The 17,813-nt window shown below is 41.4% G+C and overlaps 1 protein-coding gene across 1 annotated transcript in view; it reads right to left on the reverse strand.

The window, feature by feature from the left end:
* TSTD2 (thiosulfate sulfurtransferase like domain containing 2) overlaps positions 1-17,813 on the reverse strand; it is a 529,591-nt gene that overhangs the window by 274,162 nt on the left and 237,616 nt on the right. Inside the window, exon 5 of the mRNA XM_044060999.1 lies at positions 17,496-17,601. Coding sequence (XP_043916934.1) covers positions 17,496-17,601 — 106 coding nt within the window. The remainder of the gene's footprint in view (positions 1-17,495; positions 17,602-17,813) is intronic.

Raw genomic sequence — 17,813 nt, forward strand, 5'->3', positions numbered from 1 at the left:
AATATCTGGGACAAAAGAAAAGGGGAGTACTTATATTAATTGCTACAGGAGTTCCAATAGTGATAGAAGAGGAAATAAAATATATAGTAGATTTGTGTTAGTAATATGCTACTGGCAAGGGAAGAGGATTACACTGCCATGTATTTATATTCCTCCTAAAACTGCTAAAATGGAGCTTAAGAAAATCCTGTGAGAAATAATCAGCTTTCAACAGGGAATATTACTTACAATTTATGAAAATATTTGGTATGGAAGATGTGAACAGAGAAGCGGGAACTCACAGAAAATTTACATATTATTCCCCAAGATACAACAACTGAGCTCGGCTAGACAAAAAATATATTTCATAGCAATACATAGATTTAATTGAAAGTTTTTATACAAATCCGATAAATATTTTAGATCATGCACCAATAATAACCAAGATAAAAATGCATGATAATGAAGTAGAAATGAGACACTGGCACTTCCCTATCTATCTCTTAAAAGAGTAGAAATTATACCAGAGTTATTAGAGAAGATAGCAGTTCCTTCAGAAAATATAGGTAAGTAGCAGGATAAAATGAAAGTGGAGTTTAAACATAAGATAGAAATAAAAGAAAAAGAGACATGGTTAAGACATAACAAGAATTATTTAGAGGAATTGACAAAGGTTAAATTTATTGCAGAATAAGGGCAATCTCACAGAACAAGAAGAGGCGCAACTGCAGAGTGCCAAAGAGAAAATAAGGGACTATCTGGATCATATACATGAATTTAGAAAGATTGTTGTTAAGCAACTGCATTTTGATAATAACTCCAGAGCACAAAGACTTTTAGCACAAAAAGAAAGAGTTGTTTCCAATATCAGGGAGCCTAAAACAAGGAAAATAACCACAGATCCTGAGTTATTGGAAATATTTTGGAAATTTTATGAGAATCTGTATAAAGCAAAGAAATTTGGACATTAAAAAAGCACAAATGGAAATATTTATGGAAGAATTAAATATGCCACAGTTAGAGGTAGATGAGGCTCAGTTAGGAGGAGATGAGATACAAATGGTGATGTATAACCAATTCAAAGGAAAGTCTGCAGGAATGGATGGTATTCCTGTGGAAATCTGGAAGCTAGGAGGGAAGAAATTGATAAAGATTTGGAAGGTTTTGTTTAACAGTATTTTTAAAAGGAGGAGAAGCATCAATATCCTGGAAGAAAGCTGTGGTGGCTGTAATACCTAAAGACAAAAAGACCCATCAAACCCAGCTTCATATAGGCCCATTTCAATTCTAAACCATGACTATAAAGTGTTTATGGTTATAACGGCTAAAAGAATGGCAAATGTGTTGCCAAAACTGATACATATGGATCAAAGTGGTTTTGTAGAGGGAGGCAAACATTTGACAATATTAATAGAACGATAATGATCCAGATGGAAGCAGAATGTAAAATAAATCCACTGTTGTTGTGGGTTTTGATGCAGAGAAAGCATTTGACAGAATATGCCGGGATTTTTTTGACTGGGGCAATGGATGTATCTGCATTCTGTGACACAATAATAAGGTCAGTTAGGAGGACACATGAGGGATCTGAGAGGAAAATTAAAATGGAAGGGTTCCTCTCTGATAAGTTCTGTCTGAATAGAGGAACCAGGCAGAGGAGTCCTCTTTCCCATTTGTTATTTATGTTATATTTAGAACCACTGGCAAAAAATAAGGGACTGAGAAATTCAAGGATATAATTGGTATGGTAATCAAGAAAATTTGGCTTTATTTGTAGATAATATTATTTTGCACCTAATAAAAACAGAAAAGAACATCTCAGTGTGGTGGAACATTCTGAGACAGTTTCAAGTCTTTTGGGGATACAAAATTAATAAAGATAAAACAAAGGTTATAGCTGTAAACTATGTACCCACATACAAATTGGTTCAGCAGTACCCATATTAATTGGGACATGATAAAAATTAAGTACTTAGGACTATGAGTTAAAAAAATTCTGTTATGGCAGCTAAGGAAATATGGGAAGAGACTAAAAAAAGATAACACAAAAAGTGAGTAACTGGAAGCACTTGCTTATGTATATGGATAACAAGTTACAAGCAGAGAATGTTTTTAGTCCCTTTAGTTTTATACACAGGTCAGGCATGTTTTTATCAACCATAGGAGAATTTGTGGATAGCACGTAATACAGAGTTAAATTAATAAAGAGTTAAAGGACTCTATCTGGAAGAGGAAAAGGGCAAGAGTCACATAGGATAAGCTGATCCTTCCAACAGAACAAGGGAGAATGGGATTACCTGATTTAAAGGGATACTTTACAGCTATACGGTTAAGGCTCCTATACATGGCAGAAAGTACAGTTTTGTACCTACCATAAATGTAGATGTTCGAGTGTATATACTGCTGCAGTCATCACACTTGGGTTATCCGGTCATCAGGCGGTCCCGCAGCTGGCCGAATCCCAAAGCCTTGGTCCAGCGTCGGCTGTCGTCGCTTCTTCCCTGACGTCAGTGCGACAGGGGTATAAAAGAGGCAGCCAACGCCATTTTCTTCAGTTTTTCTTGCCCCAGATGTCAGGTGCCCCCAACTAGGAAGGCAAAACAAAAAGCTATGCAAAAATTCCTTAAAAGATAAACAATAGTACTAACTAATAGCAAATACACCATATAGACATGCATCCAATTAATTGATGAACATGGAGCTATAACTAACACCCTGGTATGTATAGGGGATGGTGGGAGGGTAACCTGGACTGCAGCAGTATATACACTCGAACATCTACATTTATGGTAGGTACAAAACTGTACTATGTTCATCGTGTTACACTGCTGCAGTCATCACACTTGGGTTGAATCCCAAAGCTATGGATGGGTGGCTGGTACTAAACTGGGTTAGGCGAAGCTAGGATGCCCTGCAGCACTGCAGTGGCAAAACCAGCTCTGGATTTTGAGTATAAAGGCAGGTGGTAGTGCTTGGTAAAGGTGTGCACTGAACTCCAAGTGGCTGCCTCCAGAATGTCCTTGGTTGGAACCCCCCTGAGAAGGGCTGCTGAGGATGCTGTAGCCCTGGTAGAATGGGACCCAATATTAACAGGCACTGCTTTCCCATGGTGCGAGTAGCAAAAGCAGATACAATGTGCTATCCATTTGGAGATGGTCTGTTTTGAAATGGCCTTTCCTTGTGAACCTGCAGCATAGGATACAAAGAGTTGGTCAGTTTTTCTGAAGGTCTTTGTCCTATCTAAATAGTAACGTAGCTGTCTGTGAATGTCCAAAGAGTGAAGGAGTCTTTCTCCTTTATTCTGGGGGTTTAGATAAAAGGTGGGTAAATGAATGTTCTGATTTAAAGCCACACTGGATACTACTTTTGGCATAAAGGTAGGGTTAGTTCGTAAAGAGACCCTGTCCTGATGAAAAATGATGAAAGGTTCCACTGCCATAAGTGCCTGTAGTTCTGAGACCCTGCATGCTGAGGTAATAGCCAGCAACAAAGCTGTTTTCCAAGACAAGTATTGTAGTTCTGCTGAGAATGCTGGTTCGAAAGGAGGCAGTGTTAATTTTTCTAAAACGAAGTTCAGGTCCCAAGCTGGTGTTGGGGGTTTTCTGGGGGGGTCTTATATTCTTAGCCCCTCTGAGAAACTGCCGTAGTAAAGGGTGTGAGAACATTGGAGGATCCGTATTGTATTGAGCTGAAATGGCTGAAGCATGGATCTTAATGGATGAGAATGAAAGCCCTTGGTGTAGCATCTCAGTTAAGTATTGCAATATTTGAGGAATGTTAGGTATCCAAGGATTTTGGCCTTTAGCCTGGTTCCATGCACAAAATATTTTCCATTTGTCTGAGTAAGTTTTTCTGGTGCTGGGCCTTCTGGCCTCCATAATGACATTCTGGACGTCCTTTGAGAGAAGTGTTGATTGAAAATTCAAGGTATTCTCCATGCAGCTAAATTTAAAGTTCTGAGCTGGCTGTGAAGTATCAGAGAGTTTTTCTGAGTCAGCAGTAGTGGGAATTGAGGCAAGATCCATGGAGGGCTGTGAGTCAAGTTCCTTAGTAATGGGTACCAGTGCTGGCGTGGCCTGTCCGGAGCAATGAGGATCATTTGTGGTCTCTCTGATCTGACTTTCAATAATACCTTGCTCAGTAGAGGTAGTGGTGAGAAGGCATAGACTGCCAATGCTGTCCAACTGAATGATAGGGAGTCAACTTTCCAGTCTAAGGAGTGATAAGTCCTTGTGCAAAATTTCTGTAGTTGGCCACTGTTGGGGGAGGCAAATAGATCTATGTCTGGACATCCCCACCTTTGAGTTATCATTGAAAATACTAGTGGGTGTAGTTTCCACTCATGAGGATCTGCCATATTTCTGCTTAATTCATCTGCCAATATGTTTTCCTTTCCTGGTAGGAATTGTGCTTGCAGTTGCACTTGGTAAGTCAATGCTGTGTTCCACAAGGTCATTGCCTGTCTGCATAAAGGGTAGGAGTGTGTTCCTCCTTGTTTGTTTATGTCCCACATCACTGTGGTGTTGTCTGTCCTTATTAGTAGTTGTCCTGGATGCAAGAGGTCCTTGAAAGCGGTCAGTGCATTTTGCACAGCTAGCATCTCCTTTTGGTTGATGTGAAGATGCATTTGTTTTGCAGACCATTTGCCCTGTATGCACTGTCCTGCCATGTGTGCTCCCCAGGCGTAGTCTGAAGAATCTGTTGTCATAGTTTGGTTTGCTGGAGGCAAGACGAAAGGAAGACCCTTGTTTATTTGACATGCTTGAGCCCACCATAGGAACTCTTTTTGAAGGCATGGAATGAGAGGTATACTTGATTCGAGGTTGTGCCTGTGTTGAGACCATACACTTTTCAGGTACCATTGTAATTTCCTCATATGCAGCTTTGCATATGGGAGTAGTTGAATGCAGGATGCCATGAACCCCAATGCTTGCAGGATTTTCCTTGCAGTGAGCTGGGTAAAAGTTGCCATCTTTTTGAAGTATTGAGTCAATTGTTGTTGTTTGTCTGGCGTGAGAAAAGCCATCTGGGCCGTTGTATTTAAGCTGGCACCCAGGAATATTATTTGTTGCGAGGGTATTAGCTTTGACTTCTTTTTGTTTACTGTGTACCCTAGGCAACTGAGCAGCTGTATTACAAATGCCAGATGCTGTAATAGAATGTCCTTGCTGTCCGCTTGGATCAGGCAGTCGTCCAGATATGGGTAAATTTGTATTCCTCGTTGTCTGCAATATGCAATTACTGATGCCAGGCATTTCGTAAATACTCTGGGCGCAGTAGATAAGCCAAAGGGCAATGCAGAGAATTGATAATGCGTTGTACCTGCCAAGAATCTAGGTATCTTCTGCAATCTTGTCTGATAGGGACATGCAGGTATGCCTCTTTGAGGTCCAACGTTACCAGCCAAGACTCCTTGCCCAGCATGGGAAGAAGCTGCTGAAGTGTGAGCATTTTGAATTTGGGTACCTCCAGGTATGTGTTTAGAATTGAGAGGTCTAAAATGGGCCTCCGGGCTTTGTCCTTTCTTGGGACTAGAAATAGTCTTGAGTAAAAACCTTGACCTTGCTCCTTTGTAGGTACCTTCTGAATTGCTTTCATATCCATGAGAGCTGATATTTGCGCTTGTGCCTCTGCCCATTGGTTTGGAGGCAGATTTGGCATGCCTCTCATTCGTGGTAAAGTGTGGAAATGAAATCTGTATCCTCCGGTAATAATATCCAGAACCCATTTGTCCTTTGTTATAATGCGCCAATTTTGTGGAAATAAAGCCAGTTTTCCTCCCAAAGGTGCTGCCAGGGCAATTTTGCTTGGCAGGCGAAGGGGGAAGTCATTGTGTTTGTTTCCTGAAGGGTTGAGATCTTTCGTCTCCCCCTCTTTGAGATGTTGTTTGCCATTGTCTAGGCCTGAAAGAACCTTGTGGCTGGCCACTGCCCCTAGGGCGTCTGTACCTACCTCTTTGGGGTCTGTCTGATGCAGGAAAGGACCAGTTTTTTGATGGCCATTTCCTGCTGAAACGAGGAGGTTGTACCTGTAAAAAATCTTTAACTGTTTGCATAGATTTTGCCTTTTCTTCCATTTTCTTTAAAACTTCCTCTGCTTTGACACCAAATAAAACATCTTTCTGCAATGGAGCATCCAATAACTTTGCTTTGACATGTTCTGGTAAGGCTTGTTCTTTAAGCCAAGCATGCCTACGAATTACAGACCCTGTGACAGCTGCTCTACATGAGGCTTCCAATGAATCAAAACCACACTGTAAGGTATGCTTTCCCACCTGTTCTGCTGCATGCAGCAAATCCTGTATCTCTTTGAAATCAGGTTGATCTGTCTGAGGGGTCATTTTCTGTTTTAACTGTGTAATCAAGTACTGTTGGTGTTTTAGCATGTGGAATTGGCAGTTTAAGGCCCTCATGGCCAAAGTGGCAGACATATACACTTTCTTTCCCCATCTTTCTAATGCTCTGGAATCTCTTTCAGAAGGAAGTGGATTCTTAGCAGTAGAGGCCTTAACCCCTTTGTGACCCTGGGAAATGTTTTCTGGGTCTGCAGTAGAACTTTTATATAGAAACTTATGAGTGTCAGGAACTCAATAGTATCTGTCTGGTTTAGCTGGTGCTGGAGGTAAAGAATCTGGGTTTAGACTAGATTCGGAGTAAACATCACCCAAAATGTCTAAAACTGGAGGAATTGCTAGGGGTCTATGCTGTGGAAGAAGAAGAAACTCCCGGAGTCTTTTCTTAGAGTCAGAATAATCTTGGCCTTCCCAGTGGAAGTGTTCCCTCAAGGTGTGTAAAGTTTCCCCAAAAGAGTAGTCTTCAGGGGGGGAGACAGAGGGAATGGATTCTTCAGCATCTGAATCTTCATAAGGAGGGAAGGAGTAATCCTAGTCCTCAGAGTTGCCTGAGGAAATGGATGCTTGGTCAGAGGAGGGATAATCTTCCTCCAGTCTAGGCTTTTTGTCAGGGGGGGGGGGTTGGGATCCCCTGATAAGGGTAATTAAATCCTCAGCCATCTTAAGCATCTGTTTTTTAGCCATAGGGGCCTGTGGGGAATTGTGTGGACCCGGCTTCCTAACTTTCAAGGGAGCTTTAGCATAAGACTTAGCAGAGATAGTAGTCGGTTTGAAGACACCTTCAGAAACCGAAGGCCTATCCAAAATTTCCGGATCACCGTCAGGACTGGCGTCCGATGGGTGAGGTGGAACTGGTTCCTGAGGCCCAGCTGCATCAGTCTGGGAGGCCGTCAGAATTTCTGATTCAGCGGTAGTCAGGGGCTGCGTAGGCGCCTTACTGAAAACCAGAGAACCTGCGTCAGGCCTGGCTGAGGCCTCAGTAACTTTTCTTGGCCTTGGCTGTTTGTCCTTATCTTTGCGTTTTTTAAACAATGCTTCTGCCAAAATAATGCTGGGCGAAATCTGCCCGACGCTTAATTGTACGTTTGCTGAACCTAGCACAAAACCGACAACCATAGACGTTGTGGTCTGGGCCTAGGCAAGGAATACACTGAGAATGAAAATCCTTATGAGGTATTTGCTTCCCACATGAAATGCAATTATTAACTTTGTCTGACATCAGTCTGAGGCAAGAAAAGTTTCCCCAACGGGGTACTTAGTTTTAGAGAAGACTTCGGGCTGAAATTCAATTCGAAAATCTCAGGAGCTGGCCGACCGGCACTTGTGAACTGCTTCTGCTTCGGGCACCGCGTGGCAAGAAAGACTGAAGAAAATGGCGTTGGCTGCCTCTTTTATACCCCTGTCGCACTGACGTCAGGGAAGAAGCGACGACAGCCGACGCCGAACCAAGGCTTTGGGATTCAGCCGACTGCAGGACCGCCTGACAACAGAATAACCCAAATGTGATGACTGCAGCAGTATAACACGATGAACATGGAGAAAGATACAATTCAAGGTGGAAAAGGATGATGATGAAATGGGAGAAATAAGGAGAGAGTGGGATTTTGGCTGCAAATCCTTAAGCAGAATAACAATAGCTATGCAGAATATTGTATTCATAAAGTAGTAGAACGTTTTCAAAGAACTAAACCAAAAAAGGAATGGAGAAAGGACATTCTGCCAATAGGGAAGACTGCAATTAGGGGCACAGAGAATAGCAAGTGGGGGCCAGGAATTTACTGGCGAAAAGTGGCAAAGAAACCAAGGTATTAGGAGCAAAGAATCAGAGAGGGAAAGGTAAATGAGGTAAAATGAGAAGAGGCCAAAAATACATTTGGACTGCAGGCTAGAGACTGCCTTTCCTATCAAGGACTGATCTTGAGAATATAAGCAAAGAGAAAGGGATAGGTGAATCATATGGGAAAGTCCAGTGTTGTTAGGGGTTTTAGTTGAATCTAGAACATAAGTTACTGTTAAAAAGGGGATAATTAGTAGGTCGCATACAATACTGCATGATAACTACAGGAATCAACCAGAGGAGGTTAGAAAAGATTGGAAAGAGAGACTGGATAAACAATTCACAAAGAAACTTGGGTGGATATATGTATGGCTCCCAAATATGCAACAAAGTCTAGAAAATTTAGGATTTGTGCTTAGAAGTGTTTGCATAAATATTTCTATATTTTAAGCAGACTCCAAAGATTGTTCCTCAGGTAAATTGCAAATGTTGGAGGTGCGATGGGGAAGAAGGAGGTAACTAGGAACATATTTTTGTGAGTATGAATTGTCAGGCTTTAAAAATTCCCTACAGACTGCTCTGTTGGAAATACTGGGTGAGCAAATTGGTTTAATTAAGGAATTTGTTTTTGAGCTGGGATACAGGATCTGAACTGCACAGACACAGTAAGGCCTTGTTAGGTTTAATTCTGGTGTTTGCCAAAAAAGCAATTACTAGAAAATGGAAATGAAAGTCTAAACCAACCATATTTGAAGTACGGGCTATAGCAAACGCGATAAAAGAACTACAAGTGGGATCTTTCAGAAAAGGGTATGAACAAATCACAGGAAAAAAATGGGAATTGAGGGAACAATACATACAGAATAATGTTTTGGAGGAGGAATGAAGTTTAATGGAAGGCAGGAATCGAGTGAGCTATGTAATGGTGGATTGACAATGACTGTGATTATATGTAATGTACAACGTTTGTAACTGAGATTATGTCAATATGGTTTGTTTTCATTTTATTTACTATGGATATAAAAAGTGTACACTACCCTGCTAAAATGCCAGGCTTTTGTGATATAAAAAAATGAGACCACAATAAATCATTTCAAAACCTTTACCACGTTTAATGTGACATATAATCTGTACAATTCAACTGAAAAACAAATCTGTTAGGGGAAAAATATAAAAAAATAGAAAACATACAATATGCTGGTTTCATAAGTGTGAACACCCTTTAATTAATACTTTGTTGAACCACCTTTTGATTTAATTACAGCATTCAGTCTTCTTGGATAAGAGTTTATCAGCATGGCACATCTTGACTTGGCAATATTTGCCCACTATTCTTGCAAAAGTGCTCCAAATCTGTCAGACTGCAAGGGCATCTCTTGTGCACAGCCCTTTTCAGGTCACCCCACAGATTTTCTTTTGGATTTAGATCTGGGCTCTGGCTGGGCCATTCCAAAACTTTAATTTTCTTCGGGTGAAGCCATTCTTTTGTTGATTTGGGGTCAATGGGCATGTTGAAAGGTGAAATTCCTCTTCATCTTCAGCTTTCTAGCATACCCCTGAAGGTTTTGGGACAAAAGTGACTGGTATTTGGAACTGTTCATAATTCCCTCCACCTTGACTAAAACACCCATTTCCAGCTGAAGAAAACCAACCCCAAAGCATGATACTGCCACCACCATGCTTCACCGTGGGGATGGTGTTCTTTTGGTGATGCAAAGTGTTGTTTTTGCGACAAACGTACCTTTTGGAATTGTGGCCAAAAAGTTCAGCCTTGGTCTCATCAGACCATAACACATTTTCCCACATGCTTTTGGGAGACTTGATGTATCGTTTTGCAAATTTTAGCCAGGCCTGGATGTTTTTCTGTGTAAGAAGAGGCTTCTGTCTTGCAACCCTACCCCATAGTCCAGACAGAATACGGAAAATACGGAAGACTGTTGTCACATGTAGTACACAACCAGTACTTGCCAGAAATTCCTGAAGCTCCTTCAGTGTTGCTGTAGGTCTCTTGGCAGCCTCCCTGACCAGTTTTCGTCTTGTCTTTTCATCAATTTTGGAGGGACGTCCTGTTCTTTGCAATGTCACTGTTGTCCCATATTTTCTCCACTTTTTGATGACTGTCTTCACTGTGTTCCATGGTATATCCAATGCTGTGGAAATTTTTTTCTACCCTTCTCCTGACTGAAACTTTTCAACAATAAGATCCCTTTGATCCTTTGTAAGGTCTCTGCGAATCATGGCTTTTGCTGTAGCAGGCAATTGAGTAAATGTCAGGAAAATCCTACTAGGACAGCTGAACTTTATTTGGGGTTGATCAGGGTCACTTTAATTGATAGCAGGTGTGTACCCAAGAAAACTGAATGCTGTAATTAAATCAAAAGGTGCTTCAACAAAGTATTAGTTTAAGGGTGTGCACACTTATGCAACCAGTGTATTGTACATTTTTTATTTTATATATTTTTCCCCAAACAGATTTGTTTGTTTTTCAATTGAACTGTACAGGTTATAGGTCACATTAAAGGTGGGAAACATGTTTTAATTTATTGTGGTCTCATTTTTTTATATCACAAAAACCTGGCATTTTAAAAGGGGTGTGTACACTTTTTATATCCACTGTAAATCCATGCTTGCCTACGTCACAAGCAATAATTTAAAAAGATGATTAAAAAAAAAATTTGAACCCATCAAGATGAAGTCCCATTTCCATTCCAGATACCCCACCCATGTAGTTGCTCCCTACAACCCTACCTTGCTTTGATGTCAACAGCTTAATTCTCTCTGATGAAGTGGCACGGCATGGACAGTCACTGTTCATGGTTTGTTTGTAACCATTACAGCACAACATTTGACTATGACTTCTGGCACCCATTTGTCTGTTATTATTAGATGCCCATTGTTCAGCAGCTCTGGTGAACTCTGTCCTTCCCCCGATAAATAAGGGATGGAAACAGACTTGGTAATTCTTGACGAGACATTTACAGGATTTGTACATTCTCTGATGGTGCTGTTTTCTTTTATTTATTTATTTGCTTACTTACTTATTTATACATGCATACATAATTTGTTGACCGGGATGCTCCAACTAAGTCAGCAGCCTCTTTTCAGGGGAGACCCAAGCCAGTATTCATGGTGACTAGAGGGAATTTGGTCAGGGCACAAGGGAAATTTGACTACCCTTTTCGATATGTGCCCTGGAGTCTTTTGCATCCACTTGAGCTACCACCACTCAGGCAGATAGCACCTCAGTTTAGTATCTCACCCATGGGACAACACATTCAGGAATGCAGCACCCTCCTTCATACTGCACTACAGTGTCAATCCTGCAAAATCAATTCAAGTGCCTGGAGTGGGAAAAAAACCCATAGACTTCTGATCTTCATCGTGAAAGTCAAGTGTGCTACCAATTGAGCCACTGACAGTTCTTTTGGTTTTCTACTTGTAACCTGACCCCCTCACCACCACCACCATTGTATTGCTATCAAAAATGTTTTGTTAGTCTCAACCAAGACATCTTCAGCTGTTTATAAGTATGGACTGTCTGGCTTTATGAGGGCATCCATTAAACAGTGCTTTTGTGACACCTGGTAAAGCAATGATACGGGCCAATCCCCAATGTAAACGTCTTTTGTACATGTGTATTGTCAAAGGTAGACTTTATCATGAGACTACCAATATTTTCTGTAGCAACATATCTAGCTGCACAGTCAAAAGCAGCCAACAAGATCTCAGCTACCTGCTATGAAACAGTACTACAGTACTTTACCACAGTGTATCACATGCATAATGGAATTTACAGACCTCAGAATCACAGCATTTGCTGTGTAACCTCTACTATAGCCTGCTCACATCCAATGCCTTATTAAAACAGAAAGGGGAAAATGCCCAGGTTATTTTGCTTGTCCACTGATGCCACACACAATCTGTAAGATATTTTACTTGTCAGAATCAGGAGATGCTGACAGTGATTTAATTGTGTTCTGAAACAAAGCTATAAATCTATAAAACACAAAACTGAGAATGTTCGGGTTCCACTAGCTAGCAATATCTCCTCTTAGGAGATGAAACTCCTTACTTTTTAAGTGATAAGCCTTCATCACCAGCTGAATGGTCTCCTCAAGGGTAATATACCAAGATATCTTATGGCACACACCCTGAGAAAAAACATTCTGTTCTATGTTGAAATCTTGTTTATCTAAAAACGATAGGGAAGGCAAACTTGTTCATTTCTTTTGGGTAAGGTAATACAAATACAAACTGCCAGTCTAGGAGACCCTATGGCATTACTCAGACTAGTTTGTTGCTATAATCCTGAGATACACAGGCTATGTTCTGGACTGCAGTGCTGCATCTGTTCTGCCTCCTGCACTGCTTCATAGTGCTCTTCTCACCATGCATTACAGTGTAGGAAATATACTGTTTGAGGTACCTGGGCTGCTGTTGCCTACAGATGCATAATTAAACAGACTTAGTTGGAGCATCCCGGTCAACAAATTATGTATGCACTTATACAGCCAAACTGGAAGGAAAGCTCTCTTCACCCAAGACTGGACTACACAGTCAAGAGGAGAAGGTAAATACTTGCACCACACCACACTCAATCACATAGTCCCTTAAAACCTACACCACCAAAACACACACATAGAAACACAAAACACACATCTACATTTGTGGAGGCTCTCAATAAAAATCTACCCAAGCAACAGGGACCTCCAAAGCAGAAAAGCAAGCAACCTCCACCCCCCAACACAACCCAAATGACACATAGCCCACAAACTCAGTGTGCCACTCAACCACAGCCCATAAGGCTTAAAAATATACCCAATACTCTAGTCATAGGTGACTCTATAGTCAGGCACACTGTTGTTCCACTCACCAGGCTAAACAAGAAGAAAGTTACTGTCAGCTGCCTGTCGGGTGCCAGGATCTGCCACATAACGCATGCACTCAGGTCACTCCACAACAAGTACAAATATGACTCTGTCATTGTCCATGTTGGTGTGAATGACCTGAGACGTACCTCCCTGGACTACATGAAAGAGACATGGAGGAGCTGTCCGATCTTGTAGCCCTGGCAGGTATGACCCTAGCCCTGAGTAGCATCCCGCCATCACCCAGAATGATACCACAGTACAAGGACAAAATGATTGACTTCAACAATTGGCTAAGCTTCTGGTGTCATTCTAAGGGGATCCAGTATCTGTCTGCCTGGGACAACATGATCGACAAACCACGATGCTTTGCCAGAGACGGCCTGCACCTGTCACCCTTGGGATTCTGGATACTGGCTAAGGCTCTTGCCACCCCTATAGTGCCTTTTTTTAGGGAAGGTTCAAATGACAAATTCACCACCATAACAGGTACAAGCAAGCAAAATCTGAGGGTAATGCTACTCAATGCTAGAAGTTTAAACCTCAAAATGCACTCACATGAGGCACTCGTTAAAATGGAGAACATCGACATCTGTGCAGTGACAGAGACCTGGTTCAAGGCTCCAGAGACCACCCCTGCATTACCAGGCTATAATTCATACCACATCTTTCAGCCACCTAACCTGGACCGAAACAATAAAGGTGGAGGCATGTCCATATTCATTAAGGATATCCACACCTCCAGGCTAGTTGCTCAGCATAATGCATCCACGATTATCCAAGTGCAACTAACTCTGGGCAAGACCTGAAACCAAACTGTAGCTTGCTACAGATCCCCCATCATGCCCCAGGATTCCCACTCCTCATTTCTTGATACACTGGAAAATATTAGGGTACAACCTAACACCCTAATAATGGGCGATTTCAACTACCCCACCATTAACTGGGAAAACTACTCATGTACCAACTCTTGTGCTAAATGTTTTCTGGAATTCATAAATTCCAACGCCTTGGATCAACTTATCCACATCCCCACCAGGGGCAGCAATATCCTAGACCTGGTCATTACCAACATGGGCAACCAGTGTTCCACACCATAGGTCAATTCCTCGTTGGTCAGATCCCACCACAAGCTAATCACCCTAGATATCCACATCCCACCCCCACCCATTAGGGAAACAACCATAAAAAAATTCTCCAAAGTCAACTTCACGCTTCTTAAGACAGAAGTGGCAAACTTCATGCCACCTATGCTGATGAGCAATAGAGGTACGACTGCTGAATCTTACACAAATGCACTTTATAAGCACTTACACAAGTGCATGGATTATGCAATCCCTAACAGAACCAAGATGCTATCCTCCAAAAAAAGGAAGCCAATCTGGTGGTCCCCTGCCATAAACAAACTCTACAACAGAAGAAAGAAACTGTTGCAAAAAAGAGTAAAATCCCATGATTGGAGGAACTCCCGGGTCAGCCTCAGTAAGAAGCTGAGATCCCTCATAAAATCCTCCAAAGCTAGTTAAAAAAACAAAATTGCCACTGATTCTAAAGATAACCACAAAGCATTCTATAGCTGTGTCAAGAATCTCAATGGCAACACTCAGATCTGCTCTGAGTTACAGCACAATGGCACTAAATATACAGAACCAACTGATATTGCCAACATCCTGGCAGATAGGTTCAGTGCTAACTTTATCCCCCTCTCATCCCCTAAATGGCCCATATCTATACTGGAAGAATGCAAAGTTCCTGTAATCACGGCTGCACAGGTAAAAAACACACTCTCCAAAGCCAAGAACACAGCATCCATGGGACCTGGCAACATGTCAGGCTGTGTTCTACATGAACTACAGAATGAACTGGCACCCCACCTAAGTACCATGTTCAATCATAGCCTCATCTCAGGCTTTGTGCCCACTGAATGGTGCACAGCAACAGTTATCCCACTCCACAAAGGGGGAGCCACCATGGATCCCAGGAACTACCGCCCCATTAGCCTGACGAGCATGGTCTGCAAGGCTATGGAATGTATCATCATGGAACTTATAAACAATGACATCGGTAATCTCCAAACTCTGGACCCCACCCAGTTGGGTTTGTAAAAGCAGATCATGTCTCCTACACCTGATAGACTTCTTTGAAGCGGTCACCAAAGCCGTAGATTAGGGTAAGGTGGTTCACAGAGCCTATCTAGATCTCACCAAGGTTTTTGACACCATCCCCCACTCTGGAATTATAGATAAACTCACTAAACTAGGTATAAAATCCCCATGTCACAAAATGGGTTGCCAACTGGCGCACTGACAGAACCCACACTAGGACAGTAGCAGACTCCAAATCCAACTTCAAACCAGTGACAAGTGGAGTACCATAGAGTTCAGTCCTGGGTCCTCTCCTGTTTGGTACCTACTTCTCTGAAGTACAGGCTAACACAGAAGGTCTTTGGCTAACGAAGTTCACAAATGACTGCAAACTAGGAGCCATAATCAAAACCCCTAACGATGCGGACATCCTACAAAAGGGCCTCACTGAGACAGATGCCTGGTGTCAAAGCCATGGCCTCAAGCTCAATGCCAAAAAGTGCACTGTCATCCCTTTTGGTAAAAACTCTGTACCCATGAACTACCACATAGGCGGTAGTCTACTTAACACCAAAAGTGTGATAAGAGACCTTGGAACACAGGTGGACAGTAGTTTCTCCTTTGATAATCACATTGCCACAGTAGTCAGGAAATCCTTCTATGTGGCACACCTCATCTCAAAAGGTTTCTCATCCAAGAAAAAAGAGATCATTGTTACCCTCTACTCGTCACTCATTAGACCCATTATAGAGTACAACGCCCCTTTTGGTAAGTACCTCACAAGACATCTACAACAACTGGAAAGGCCGCAGAAATACCTCACAAAGAAAAAACTCCATCTTTACTCTGTCGCGTATCACCTACTAAGAGGCGATCTTTGCCTAACATACAAAGCTATGTCAAACTCAGAGCTGTGGGACATGCTCCACTTAAAGAAATCCCAATCTCTCCAAGCTACACGCTCTAGGTTCCTAACCCTTGTCACCACAATAAACAGAACAAGCTGGAGGGATAGATTCCTGTCCCAGAGACTTCCCATACTCTGGAACAAACTACCTATCTATATCAAACAAAGCTCCTCATTAGTACTCTTCAAGAAAAATCTTGATGATCGGATGGGAGATAGGAAATTCACCCTGGGGATCACTTCTGTGGCTCTGCTCGACAGGGGCACAGGAAAATTATTTTCTTGGGTGGTGAAAGCTAGGGTACCGTTTGGCTAGGCTTATATAGGCCCTAGGGCCAATAGCCTAGTATCTACCTATGAACCTATGGTACCATGAAAACCCTTTAATCTTCAATGGAATAACATGTTTGCTCATCCTGTTTCAGTAATGCACCTTTGTTTGAAGAGGCAGGAAACAAGTTTAAAATAGTTGTTTTTTTGTTCTTCCACTCTGTTCAGTTAGGATACTGACACTCAAGCATACTATTCATAATCTAAATCACCAACATCATATTCAGAGCTAGTACCTCTAAACCACTAAAGGTAACACCTTTTGAAGTTCTGCTCATATTTACCAACCTTTGAGAAAGGCAGCATTTACCTTGTCACAACAGCCTTCAATGCTATTTTAACTGACAGTGAAGAAATGTTTCCACTACAAAAGTTTCCTTTACCAAAACTGTATTCTTTGCATCTATCAACAGTAAGAAATATTTACCTCAAAACCTTCTACAGACATTAAGACAGGTACAACAGATATTTTATACTAGTTGTCATCCTTGAAAATGTAATTTAAAAAAAAACAACTAGATGAACCTTTTGCAGACTCTGAGGAAACAGAGCTAATTGTTTTAAGTGGTCAAAAAGAACTGAAGACGGCTTAAGTTAAAGACATAGGTTAACAGTCAATGCAAGTAGTGCATCAGTAGGATACCAACATTTTGTTTGGTGCTGGGAAGTGTTAATACTGCTGAGAAGAACAGGCCAATGACTGACTGACTGAAGGTACAATGAAAGCCAGTTATACTACTGCAGGTACATTGGTTATTGCTCCCATCCTGCAGCTATCAGGTTATTTTAGTAAAAACAAAAACTTACAAACTTTGCTAGGTATATAATTAATACACACAATAACATAAAAAGCATACAGAATGGACTACCACATTACATTGCTTTCAGTTGCAGATTCTGGCCATGGCCTAACCAAAAAATAATAAGCAAAGTTAATTGCACACTCAGATTCACTGCACAAAAAAAGGATCTATGCCATTTCAAGCCCCTTTGGGTACTGTAACTAAAATAATGTGCACGTTCTATCCCAAACACTCTTCTAACTTAGGATAGCTGTTAGGCAAATAACTGTCCCATTTTCAAAACCCTTGACTGCAACTTGCAATCTACACATTTAGATCATGAGAATGTGATTAACCAATCCAGTCATTAAGGTTTCTAAACATTAACCTATTTTTCTTTGTTGGAAATGACATACCAGCCTCTTTGTAGGAAACTTTGACTGGATCAACTCCCATTGGCACTATTTCTTGAAATACTCCAACACGAAGATCAGGAAAACAATGTGCACCTCCCTCACTCCTCTGTTAATGAGAAACACAGTTAAATGATACAAAGTTGGAAGACATTTTCTCTTAGCAAGACAGTGTTATTTCTTTACAAGGCAGACTGAATAAAGACAGTATGTATACTGAAATTAAAATGTCTGTTAAAAATGTAGATTCATAGATGTCAAAGAGTTTGATGTTCAGTGACCACATATTGGTATACAAGAGATAGAGTGGATACCAGTACA

This window comes from Protopterus annectens, chromosome 2.part0, assembly GCF_019279795.1.
Source record: "Protopterus annectens isolate FY-2018-M chromosome 2.part0, PAN1.0, whole genome shotgun sequence".
NCBI classification, from domain to species: Eukaryota; Metazoa; Chordata; order Ceratodontiformes; family Protopteridae; genus Protopterus; species Protopterus annectens.